Raw genomic sequence first — 14,016 nt, 5'->3', positions numbered from 1 at the left:
ATGTTCGTAATCAGTGAGCACCACCTTCCAGAAAGGTTAGTGGGTAAAATTCAATTAATATTTTTAAATGTCAAACAAATATTCTGCATGCAAGTGAACATGCCTCTGAGTCATATGTAGAAGACCGGATAGCTTTCCAAGAAAAGTTCCATAAAAAAATAAATGAAGAATCAGAAATTTTGCCTCTTGCCATATCATTACACCATGTTGAAATTGAAGCAACAGTCCTGATAGAGAAAATCTGCTCATACAGAAGCAACAAGATCAAAAGCAGCTAAAAAGAATTAGTATGCAAGTATAATATGAAATTATGTTATTTGAGATAATATAAAAACACATGCAGGATACAAGTACAAGCACCAACAGAAAGGCAGATAAAAATAAATAAATGACACCAGAACTACATATGCTCATCATCAGCTATAGTCCCTTGAATAGTAAAGAGGTTCACACATTAAGCTGTTCTAGAAAATCATCCATGTCACATATTCCTTCAATCTAAAAAAATATAAATTTCACAGAGTGCATAAGTTTGATAGCCTAGGCCAAAAGTTTGAAGTAGCCTACGAAAGAAGAGCATGAGTCTATACAAATTTTTAATTAGAAGCTGCTGTGGTGTTTCTCAGTATGCCTTGCTTGACTACAGCAATGGTCTATGAACTAAGATGCCTTCACTAACTAAATGTAGGGGTGACAATGCTTTACTTAGACTTAGGTACAAACGATCATGTGCGACACACAGATCACGGGTCCAAAGTGGTCGTCTCTTAAAAATAGGGATGAGGTCTTATAAATTAAGAGTCCAAATAAAAAATATAGGTATGGAAATAAAGTTTAGTATAACAAAAATACATAGATAAAAATAGTCATATATTTTTTTATCTTTTAGCTAATAATATTATATTTTAAGAATTAGTTTACAATTCATTTGACAACTTCTTATTTTGTTTTAAACAAATAAGATTTATTGAATAAATTTAATCTATTTAGATATCTCTTGTCTTTCTTCCAGTTTCTTTCTCTTCTCTTTTGTTCTCTTCTCTTCTCTTCTCTTTTCCTTTCTTTCTTGTTTCTTTTCTCCTTGTTTGTTCTTGCTATTTTACAATCAAAATGTATCCATCCAGGAATGCTTTACAGCAGATCTTTCCGGCAAAATAAGATCTTGCAGCTCACTCTATTTATGTCATACAATACTCTCCATTTCTTTGGACGGTGAAAGGTCAAAGTGTACATGGAAAACCCCCACCACCTATAACCTCAGGTTCATGTCACTTGTCGAAACTGGCTTCCAAACATGAAGAAAACTCTTAAGCACAAATTATTAGTAATAGGTGACCAAAGAAATTATATGGATTTTTTAAAATTTCCCCATCATCACAATCTTCCCTTGCTAAATCCTACCATCTTACTGATGGTACTATATTTAGTATAAAATACTACTTGAAAAATCTCAATGTAAATGTCGATAAACCCCAAAGACTGCAATCTCAATATGCATGAGTAAATACGTCTTGAAAAATCTTAGCTCTCTTAAGAGCCTAAAGATATCTTTCGTTGATACCATTATAATGATCCAAACATAATATGTTCAACAAATGACTTGTATATAGAGACTTACTGATGACTCAAAATATGTAAATCCAAGTTCTCAATAATAAACAACTAAATTCATATATAATAGTTTATCTTTACTTGGTATCTTGTTGCCAAAAATAACAAGTTGTAGTAGCTCAAAGTACTAGATAAGTCAGAGCTGTTCGTGGTGCAATGGCAAGGACACTATCACCTGAAAGTGGTGTGACTTTGATGCCCCAATAATTTCCATATCTAGAAATTAGGAAGCAATGGACAGGCATAAGTGTTGGTAATGGTATCTTCGTCTTAAGCATTAACAGATCATTACTTATGCCTAAGCATAGAAGGGGTAAAGGTTTTTTTTCTCCCAGGCAATCCCCTAGTTGCTATTAGTATTACCTTACATTGAATGCATCCAGTCAAATTGAACAAATAGATAGTGTCATATATATTATAATATGTTTTCATTTGCTATGCCATAGCCTTCTAGAAATATCAAAATACTACACCTGTACACTAAACCATAAATACAATCAGATAATTATCTTAGCATATGCTAGTGTTTATTTTGATGAGATTCTAAATTTATCTGCTCCTCTAGACAACTTACATTCTACATAAGAAAAGACCAATTTTGTCAATATTGTTAGTTGCCCTCAAGTTCCCTCATGTACATTTCAACCTCTTATAATGCCATTACCAACAGCATATTGTATTATTTTATGTATTCATATGAACTGATCCAAAGAAAATACCTTTGTGTATAGTATTATGTGATATCATTATAAACAAAAATTTTATCATAATATTAGTATATGTCATTGGTATACATATCACTTTGTTCTAGCTTAGCTGAATAAGCATTCCACCTAGGCCCATAGGCTGATCGGTCACCACCAAGGATCATGTAGCCATTTCCATTATTCAACAGACATCAATGTCTAAGTATATCATAGTACAAGGATCGCAACCAAATGTATCCAAAAACACTTACAGCTTGCAGAACCCTAGAAATCATTGCAGATGGTAATCGCCTCTGACTTGGACCCCCAAGCTTCCCTTTGACAGATAAAGGTAATTGCATGTCATTCACGACAGGATGTGACCAGAATGTTGGTGATACTAACTTAGCATAAGAGACAAGTTCTTCCTACAAAACAATTTACAAAGCACCTTCCATTAGAATCCAAAGATAAGATAAGAAAACTACTGACTGGAGGCTTGGCAACTTTACCAATAAAGGAAGAAATGTTTCAGTGGATTTGTCATATATGGAAATCAACAATGAAGAGAAATGATCCGATATTCCAGAATCTATTTGAAATCTAGCTGTGGAGGAATACCCAGTGTCACTACGTCCAACTTGAAGCTCTTCAACCAAGGCAAAAATGAGAATAAGAAACTTGATAGGAACCCATTCCTTACATGAGTCCCGTTTACAAAGACAACTGCTTGACTTTTGTAGAAACTGCAAGAATCAAAGGTAAGCACCTCACAGACTATCAATCTACCGATGTTCCTATGTTTGTTGTCAGATGACAACCGAAATCAAACAGCATATACCAAAATCATAGTGACAAATTGCATGTAGTAGGAGAATAGTTGTAGCTCAAGTTCAGGAGCAGGATCCAAAGGGGGGATCTCAACAAAGTTTCTAGAAGTCAAGATGCAACGGGAGCAATGAACTATGAAACTATTTCTGATGGCAGGGGATAATAGATTAATGTCTTGTGAACACAAGCCGATGCCTCTTGTAACAATAAACAAATAGAAATCCATATTGCTTTCAGCATCAAACAAGAAAAAACCAAGAGTATCATATATAAACCTATATTTTTGAAGCTCTTATGCAAGAAAAGCAAAGGAAAGAATCTATAATAATTGATAGTATACATATGCTGTCAACTAGTAACAGTTGAGAAATACAAATTATTGCCATAAATAAAACCAGCATCAGACCCAGCATGAAGTTAGAAAGCTCAACAAGAAAATTGAAGATGAAAACTTAAGTTGTACAAGTAAAATTAATGGGAAACGATTGCAAGAACTTCTTGCTAAGTTGGCACCATGGGATCATAGAATGAAGTCACATTGTAGAAAACAATAAATATCACCCAACCCACTATCAATCAAATATTTATGTTCTTCTCACATTGAATATGGACATGAGTGTGGCTCATACAGCACATGAAAAAAGCAAAAAAAATCATAACCCTATATGTCAATTTTTCATTTATATGAAAAGTATTATCCTGATTAAAATTTCAGAGAGAAGAAAATAATATTTCCTAAAGGCGATCTATTCATAAACAGTCTCATGCTTCTAAAGATTGACAACCCATATAATATAGACAGCAGAAAACACCCACTGCTTACTAAATTGGATTCTCATATACTCTTGGGCCTTGGCAAGATCAGATTCCTGTTATCCGTCAACCTCCTCCTCTTTATTATAAATAATGAATGTGTCCATTAAATTGCTCTTCAAATTTCTTGCATTCCCTAATATGCTTGCAGTGATCTAAGATGGTAGCAACTAAAATGAAATGTTCGGGATGACAAAGGACTAAAAAAATCATAAAATTCCAATATCATACCGTAAACTAGGGACTAGGACTGATAAGGATGCAATCCCATGATCATTTGGTGAAACCTAGGAGAAAAGGAGATCTTGGCCAACAGCATGAACCTCGTGCGGGTCCAAAAGAAGTGCCAACAGAGCAACTGCACCAAACCACCCCAACATGAAATTAAACTGTATTTCAAGCATTTTGCAATCATAACCAACACTACTGGTAACCTAAAAGTGATCCAATTTTAGTCATTACAAATGTCAAACCATCAGTATGCTGTCAAGACCAATATCATAGCCTAAGAGGCTCTCACATCCAATACTCTTGATAGTTGGTGCAACAAGTTATACCTTCGAAAAGTTCATGTCATAGACAATCAAAATTAAGGTTTCAAATCTCAATCTGGTACCAATATGGTTCTTGGGTAGACCAGTGCAGTAACGGTAATGCCCCCATGCCAACTGCCAACTGCTAACTGCTAGGAATCTAGCTATGGGTAGTAGGAATCTGCTTAAAAGGTTCACACATCAAACACTCTTGATAGTTGATTCAACAAATTATACCTTCAAAAAAGGTCATGTTATAGACAATTAAAACTAAGGTTCCAAATCTCAATCTGATACCATATGGTCCTTGTGTAGACCATGCAGTTAGGGTAATTCCCCTGTGCCAACTGCCAACTAGTAGGAATCTAGCTATGGACAGAGAGTAGAATTGAACAAAAGAGAAAGAGAAGAGGGGAAAAGGAGGACAAAGAAAAAGAAGAGGAAGAGGAGGATGCAGTGGTGACATAGCAAGGAGGCAAAGGAGAAGAAAGAGCTAAAGAGAGAAAAAGAGGCAGAGCAACAGAAAGAGGGAGGAGAAAAAAGAATTGACAATTGTGATAGTTATCACAAATTTAGAAGAGAAAGATAATAGCAGCGGAGCTAACTGCTTGATACCTTCAGTTTTGATTTTACCACCACGTAAGCCAGGTATGGCAAACTTATCAGACAATACAGCCTATAACAGATCGAACTAGGTGAACCATGTCCCGGTTGATGGTAGGACATAAATACCAGCTAGTAATGATTGGTATGGACAGTTTTTTAAACCATGGTCAAAACTAAAGAAGCTGGTTGCTCCAATAAGCAAGTTCTTCAAGACAATAAAGACTACAATTCATAGTTGAATATCTAATACCAAAAATAAAATAAAAATATTATATGTTCTTAAGCAAAGTTTAAAATTTTGGTGTAATGTCCTACTGGTAAATAACTAGACCAGCATGAAACTAGTATGACCGACCAACATATTGATACACAGCATGGATTGGTACCTTCCAAACAAAGAGAATAAGAGGAGAGAAGAGGAAAAAGAGAACTGATGACGAGCGAGGATAAGGTGGAGGAGCAGAGGAGGCTGAGGAAGACGAGTTGACATGGAGAAGGATGTGAAAGAGGCATAACAAAGGATCGAGGCGAAGGCGTCCGCGATGACCTGGCAACATAGCGAGCAACATATGTGAGGTGGCGGAGCAGCCATAGCAAAGTGCTAAGGTGATGGCAGAAATGAAGTGGTGAGAAAACGAAGCAAAACTAGTGAAGCAACAAGACAGTGGAGTGGTGATAGCAACAAGAATGTGGAGCTAGGGCAGTGACACAATAGAACAATGACGAGGCAACAGAGTAATGGCGATGAGGCAATGGGGAGGATGCAAGAGATATAAAGAGTGAAAGAAAGGAATAGAGAGGAGGTGCATACGAGGAAAGCTAAAAAATAAAATACGAAGATAGCTATCAAAATCTGTCAAAAAATTTTAAAACATGATATGGAAACTGTGGTAAGCTTATCACTCGGTAACATACCAAGCAACAACCCAATTCGATAAGGTTACTGGCTTTCTAGTCAATATGGATTCATCCAACTGGACTTTTTATTCTTGCTCTCAAGTAACAAAGATTGTATCCATTGCTTCATCTTGGCTTGGGCCTAGAAAATGATCGAACTTCCTATGCTTTCGAAAGATAGATAAGAATAAGAACTATGATCATAAAACTAATGATATTGAAAACCCTTTTGGGAATTGTTACCAGCATAGTGGTAACAAATTCCTTGTGGTAATAACAGAATCAAAAGTAACTGCAGTATGCTAAGACATGTTGTCTTCCTCACAAAATATGAAACTGAATAACATGATATATCACAAGAAATTACAAAAAAAGCAAGGAACAGAGTAGATAATTGGAACTTCCAATATATTTATTAATGAAAAAAGTATTTAGATGCACAAAAGAAACCAGAATAATTATAGACTAGTCAAAAATGTCAAGAAAGAAAGCAAACCATGAATACAGCTTCCATATGTTCCTCCTCTGTGATTACAAGGAAAAGCACTCTTGCCCACCTTTGTGCCTCTCTTCCCCATAAATCTACATCTTCATCGTCAAAAGCAACTGAGGCAGATGTCTGTGTCTGCGTGATGAAGCTTGAAGGAAAGTTGATAAGATTATTCAGAACATGTAAATGGGCATCACTAGATTGTAAGTTGGTACCACCAGATTGCATAAGCCATTGTCGCACCATCACTCTTAGGGATCCTACATGAAAAAAAAAACTTAAGTACCCTGTAAAAGGACCCAGCAACCTAGATAAGATCCCTATGAATGGATGCAAAGAGAAAAATGGAACCAACCATAACAACAAAGTGCACCATGTAACTGATAACCACCATGAACAAGAACAGAACAGCCAGGGTAAATAGGTATGAGCTTTACAAAGAAAATGAATCTAAGATTCAAGAAAACAAGAAGACGACACCAAAGGATCAAAGCAAAAGGCCTGGAAAAACAAAGGTTTACATAAAGCACCAACATGGTCTTCTCTCAATGGATGTATAATGTATGTCCCAAGAAATTATCTTCAAAAAAGGATATGATTATGAACAAACAACATTGAACAAAGAAACAAAAATGGTAAATATAACCAAATTTTAGGAACAAGAAATTGAATTCTGGACATGTCAACAAACACAAAACTAAATAAACCACAAATATGAATTTGAATACTTAATTTAATGACCTTAAAGAAGAACTAGACAACTAGTTACAGCATAAATATACAATTCCAAGTTGATGAAAACTTGTACCAGCATGATCAGTGAACTCTCGAGGCACTGTTGATATAAAATGCAGCAGCAGATCAAGTTGAACCTCCACAATGTTTATCAGCGATGATGCAGCTTTTAGAACATGTGCACAAACTGAACAACAAAGCAAGAAAAATATATAAATATTATGGCTCTATAAATATTCTCTTAAATCTATAACATCTAATTCAACACTGACATGAAGCTATGTAGGATTGCAGACCTTTAAGACGATAGTTTGGATTGAAATGTTGTTTACTCCTCTCAATAATAATTCCCAGAGAGTCCAACAAATCAGCAGAACTGCAGGGCAAAAACCTACTTTGAGTAGATTTTAGTTCTGCATCCGAACATACTTGACTTCCACTGTGTGTAACAGAATGACAAGCAGCTGAAGCCATACACAAGGCAAGAGCCATTAGCCCAGCTCGTCCAAATGAATCAGATAACAAAACAGATGCCAAAATCCGAACAAATGCAGCACGGTCACTGTAATAAAATAAAAGAAATATCAGTAGTCAGATCTGCAAGTAATTTCATAAGTACAAAAGAGCACAGAAAATATTAAAATGGTTAACCTAAAGCATAAGGCAAATGACAGCATTCACAAATGCACAATGAAAATGAAAACTGACATGACCGAAACCCTTATCACCTTCCTCGACTAAGCAATTAAAGGTGACATAATTGTATCTCATAGTGAAATTGATGTTAGTTGTACAATAATAATTGATGACCAAGTTCTACACCTTCATTCTTTTTTTTTTCCATATGAGCAACCCACATCGCAAAAAGAACTCTCAACCAATAAAAGAGTCATAAAAGTTGTTTGACTAACCAAATCAACCTGAGCAAGAAACAACCACTGGGCAATGACAAGCAACTGATGCATCTCAATGCACAAGTGCAACAACATGGAGGCCTGCTGCACATTCAAGTATCGACAATGTTTATGTCAACATGCATATTTTCGAACTTGCACTGATTCTCGTTGTAGAGGAGTTATGTAGCCTACCTACATAGTTGTGATGGTCCCAGCAACATCAGCAAACACATCCGCCATAGAAGAAAGGGATGCCCAGGTCAGTTAATAACAACCTCAAATGCATGTGCATATTTGACATGGTTCACAGAGGCATATCTACAATGTGAGTCCAATACTAAAGCCCTCAGCTCCCAGAAGATGCCGGACTCATCTATGACTAAAACAAAGCAGAATGTGCCCATATCCAACTAGTCCATTGATTCTATACCAGTTCCAAACAAGTGAAGTAGACTGGTTAATTCTAGGCCACTTCTGAGTAGGCCACTTTTGACTAGTTCTCAACTAATCTCAACCGTGATTAGTTAGGTCCTGACCTGGTTCAGATCAAGCACAAGTCATTGCAGTCGGCACTAATCAATCTTACACTAATTCTGAGCTTTGCCAATTACTATCCCACATTTATAACTGGGTTTTAACTCTCAATCAATGATACTGCCAATACAAGTATGCTTTTTAAAAAAATGAGTTTCTAAGATTGGATCCTAAGAGTAAACATAACTTCAGTGGTGTTGCAACTTGCAACTAGTGGTCGTTGTAGTTGGTTTGCAAAAGAAGCAAATTCTATATGGAGCAGATACTCGAGCCACCAAGCCTGCTGGTCCTTGGGTGGCTTAGTACGTACCTGAATTACATTTTTTCAACATTCACAATCAAAAAGAAAAGATCTCAGTTGGCAAGGACAATGAGCAATCCACGCACTCGGAACTAACAAACAGCTCAGTTGGCAAGGCAATATCATAAGCACCATATATACTTTTATCTATAGATATATCTTCAACAAGGAAACAAATAGTCACCTCAATGTCCACTGACGTGAAAATTCATGGTAGAATTTCATACCATGTTCTATTGTCTTTGAAGTGTACACTCCCTTTATACCTGCAATAAAGTAAACAAAAGTTTAAACATTCAAGTTATACGTAAGCAGAAGAAACTGTTAAGAATATAGTGCAAGTACCATCATTATTTGTCATGGTGGATGTCATAGCTATCATTATAATCATTAGTAAGGTATGCAATCTCAATGGTACCAATGCACTGGTTAATGGGTCGATCAGTACAGTACCAGTCCATACCGGTGTACCAAGTGTCTGTCCACTGGTACTTAATTTCGGTAAATATAATAAAATAATCCAAAATTCTAAAAAAAACTTATTTGATTCTAATTTCTTCCCATTTATGGTTATATACAATCAAATCAAGATCTTTTGGAAAAATGAGACATAGATTATTGAAAATCCCTCATCTACAAACTGAGACTTTCTTTGATGGAGAGTTGAGACTTGCTATTGCATTGTTAATCGATTTAACTTCGATGTCACTGAAGCCTTCATGTCTAGCTTACAGGAGACCTTCCCTGATGAATCAAATTAGATGATTATTAAATGAATTAGGTCTACAAAATACTAAATGAGATGTAAAACAACGAGAAATGCATGCTCAGACTAGGACCGGTACAAGTCCACTATCGAGAACCTTGTGGTGCTCCTTCCACCAAGATGAACGACATGACTAGATGACCAACGGTGAAAGAGGAAAAATGAGTGAGGGGGTGTTTAAATATACTCCCAAGTCCCAACTACCCCCCATCCAAAGTCCAACTGTTGAATTGGGTCATTTGGCCCAAATCCAACCATTATTGATTGATGTTGATACCGATCGATAATAGAAAAATTCCTATCGATAAGATTGGTAAACCAACTATACTGAATGGTGCACCTACACAGGGAATGAATCGATCCAAATTGGCTTGGTCTATGTCTTGGTGGTCGGTCAAACTAGTAACTAAAATTACCAATAACTAAAACTACCACTAAGTTCATACAGCACCGATCAAAATTGAAATCATTGATCATCAAAATGATCTTTGTATAAAGTTTGTTACTTTGGATGCACAAATAGCAAGGACATGGTCAACAATGCTATAACCTAGCTTTTTGTGTTTTGCAATCCAATGAAGTTAATGAGTACTCGAACTACCCTAGGCACTCGAGTGGGGCAAGGCAAGGTCGCCAACTTGTTATCAGTAGCCCGCCCCCCACTTTCTTCCACCTCATGCTTCGCCACTGAATCGCAAGCTCTCCTCCTGATAGTTGACATCACAAAGCCCCCATTGCACTCACCAGACATCCTATTCTCAGTTCCCCTATCATGTGTTATAGCACCCCTCTCCAACTGCCGCCTCCTCTTCACGATAGCATCTTCCTCTACTCCTCTCTGATTTTGGATTTTGTTGCCTTTGAATTCAAAGGGGCTTCAGTGCTCTTCTTCGCCACTGCATCACTCCTCTTCGTTAGCTTTACACTCCACCGATATACTTCACTCTTGATTTTTATATCACCATTAATTCTTGTTAATAATAGTTAACTCTTGTCAATAAGAGTAATATTAGATCTTGTTCATAATAGTTTATGAATTGTAATGATTACTAGATTTTCATTGCAGTTTTAAATCTTGAATCATGACAACCATAGGTAATATCTCACATTTTTTTATGATTATCCTTATCATTAATGATTGTCACTATATTAATTTTTATTTTAATGGCCTTATTTACTGATTATATTTTTTATAATTTTATATTGGCTATCGGCTCACTTCCTTCAAGTGAACACCTAGCACCTCAGGCATTTTGGCCCAACACCTTTGACAATACAATGCAGCCACTACATACCACGAATAATAATTGTTGAAAAATTTCATCATCAGCCATTAAATTAAATAAGTTTATAGATTGTTAATGCTAATAAGACACGTTTATTACTGACTGTTTTAGCAGTTCTTTCAACTAAAAGAGTCATACTGATTCAGTGCTAAATATCACAAATTTCAAAGAATTAATTAGAAGGTTCTCATTTGGGCATTATTGTAACTTACACTTTCATTTCATGATACTAATAATAACAGCATAGATGAAATGAAACTCAAAGTGACTGACTTCAATAATTATTAAATCAACTTAGCAATTATGAGCACCACTATAGATAAATTATAGTAAATATCAAGAAATTCACAAACAGCACAGTATTTTTCACAATGTAATAAAAAATTATCCATGCTAGTCACCATTTTGCTTTCGCCTAGGTATGGAACATTGGGTACTGACCAAACCTTCCCATCACACGGCCATTGCTCTAATTACGGATATGATACAACATAAAAGAAAGTATATGGACATGGGGATATGAATTTGAAGTATTGTATTTAAGATCTATAGGGTTGACTAGTTAAGTGTCATCTCAAAATATTATCATTATGTATCTAGTATTTTAAAAAAATCTAAGATTTAAAACTATCTTCTATTTTTGTAAGAATTTAATTATCTATAGAACTATGTTTAAGATAATGGCTTCATGGCTAAATGAACAAATAATTATATTAAAAGTTTCAGTTTGTTAAATTCTTACCTATTTCTTTTTTTATTTTTCTCCCCAATTTTTTTCTTTATTTTTCCTCTTCTCCTCTCTCTCCTCTGATCTTCTCACAAGTGAACAACCAAGATCAGAGCAATTACAATGTAAAATATTTAGCAAGCTCATTGTAGGAAATTATACCAATTCTTTAACTAAGATTTCAAATCTGGGATTCACATACAATCTTGGGGCTCATGGAAGGAAACCATACCCATTCGTTAACTAGGATTTCAAATCTGGGATGCAAATACAATCTTTGTATCCCACATGCAGGTGCACATGAGACCAAGGTTGGGTGGAGCAGTGTGGCCAAGACGAAGTGGCAATGGTGATGACATGCCATGACAACGGCATAGCAGTGATGCTAATAAGACAACAACAGCATGGAAACAGAGGCATTTTTCTCCCTTTTTGCCTCTTCTTTTTGTCTTCTTCTCTAACTGGAATCAATGTACACCTCTTTCTTTTTCCCTTCCTATCGGTTGGTTAGGAGTCAGTTAAATCATCAGCAATCAAACCAAATCAGCCAAATTTGACAAAGTATCGATCAATTTCCAATGATCTAGTCGTTTTGATCAAGTTGGGCACCTTCCATTCCAGTAACCATGGCACGTGTTGTCGATATGGGTGTGGTGGGTGGAGCAAACAAGTTTGAGCATCAGAACCGGTGTTGTCAAAGGCACTAGGCATGGAGAAGGAAGAAGAAGAGAGGGATGGGGAGAGCTCGTTGCTGCATAGAGGCAGAGAGGAGAGGGAAGGGGCCAGGGGATGGTGGCGGCCAGGGAGCAAACAAGTTTGATCATCAGTCATGACATGGGTTTTGATGCAAAGAAAAGGGGGAAGGGGGTTGTTATGCGAGTGGCAAGAGGGGCATTTAGATTTAGGGTTTCTGTACTTGATCAAATCAGAACAAATGGATTGAACCTAAGTCGAGCCAGAATTTGATCCAATCCTAATAATTGATCAGTTTCGCATAGGCAACCTAGGCGCTTGCCTAGGCAGCACCCAAGCTCAAGTACCTCACTTGGGTCATCTTTAGGAGCTTGGGTCATGTCTCGCGTTGCTCGAGTGCCTAGGTGAATGCTTACTGACGTCACTGATTATAGCTTAATTATTTACACACAATATATAAAATACTAAATATATTTATGGTGGTATATCCAATTAAAGTGCCATGCAAAGAATGAGCCATGAAAACAATGAATAACAAAAGAGCAATGAGATTAAGATAATGTATTATAGCAACAATGTATATTAAAAACAACCATAACTGACAAGTTGTTTTACAAGTGGACAATACAATTATCTATTATATTCAGCTAATCCAACTATAAGACTAACCAAAGTCGTTGTGGTGCACGACATCATTCAGAGCTTGTGTAAGGGGTCCAAGTACAAAGCTTGTAGGAATTTTTTGTGCATAGGTTCCAACATTCTCCCAATCGATGCACAAGAATGAGTCCATAATTAGACTTCGGACTGAAAAACAAAAGAAAAAAATGAAAAGTGTAAAGTTCAGTTGGGCAGCAATAATGGCTAGATTTCAGAGAACAGGTTATACATTATAGAGTTCAAGAAAATGTAGCAGTAACCTTGAGGGTTTTCATGACAAAAACCACGCTCCCAGAGTACTGCTAGCCAACTGAAAATTGCTTCTAGATTTTCCATCTGGGATTCATAGACTTCACAAGAAAACAATTTTGAAGACGAACTAATAAGTAGTCTAGACTGAAACAACAAAGACACCTGAAAGGAACAAGCAATTCTTGAAACCACCTAAAACAACAATGTGCTTATGCATGTACAACCAAGAGAAGGTAAGAATTTTGGATGCTATATATAGCCTATAATGCTGATACAAAATTCATAAGTCACTGGAAGAAATAACATCAAGCAATATCCTTCTTTTACCTTCACATGCAAATAAATGAATAAATCATAAAAGTGTAATAACCAGTTCTCAGACTTATCTACATAGATATCTGTATTTTTTTTGTATACAATAACTGGTTACTTTGTATCAAACCAAATGCAGCAAGTGTTTTACTAATTAACAACAGAGATAACTTGCCTAAAGCAAATTCTAAAGTGTGCTAGATTATTGAAAAGATTTCTTGAGATATATTGACTATTAAAATATTCAATGTGCATTCATCTGTCATGACTGCATTTTATAATTCATCAGCACAGGAAAGATCAACTATGCCTAATAATTTGCTGAAGCTGGTAGTACAGATAGTTGATGTCCTTGACTTGGAGAGAAAGGTCAAATGCAAGTAAAAA

General features: G+C 36.0%; 1 protein-coding gene across 4 annotated transcripts in view; it reads right to left on the bottom strand.

The window, feature by feature from the left end:
- LOC103970039 (uncharacterized) overlaps positions 1-14,016 on the bottom strand; it is a 44,873-nt gene that overhangs the window by 28,949 nt on the left and 1,908 nt on the right. For 3 of the 4 annotated variants that reach the window (XM_065175256.1, XM_065175255.1, XM_065175258.1), the window contains 9 exons: positions 13,326-13,479; positions 13,075-13,212; positions 9,118-9,199; positions 7,499-7,764; positions 7,276-7,389; positions 6,474-6,727; positions 2,810-3,043; positions 2,570-2,725; positions 104-241 (listed from right to left, as the gene is read on the bottom strand). In XM_065175256.1, the coding sequence (XP_065031328.1) occupies positions 104-241; positions 2,570-2,725; positions 2,810-3,043; positions 6,474-6,727; positions 7,276-7,389; positions 7,499-7,764; positions 9,118-9,199; positions 13,075-13,212; positions 13,326-13,479 (1,536 nt within the window). The remainder of the gene's footprint in view (positions 1-103; positions 242-2,569; positions 2,726-2,809; positions 3,044-6,473; positions 6,728-7,275; positions 7,390-7,498; positions 7,765-9,117; positions 9,200-13,074; positions 13,213-13,325; positions 13,480-14,016) is intronic. The other variant, XM_065175257.1, reaches the window with a different exon arrangement.

The sequence above is a fragment of the Musa acuminata genome, chromosome BXJ3-11 (assembly GCF_036884655.1).
Source record: "Musa acuminata AAA Group cultivar baxijiao chromosome BXJ3-11, Cavendish_Baxijiao_AAA, whole genome shotgun sequence".
NCBI lineage: Eukaryota > Viridiplantae > Streptophyta > Magnoliopsida > Zingiberales > Musaceae > Musa > Musa acuminata.
This window is presented reverse-complemented; position numbering and strand designations above follow the sequence as displayed.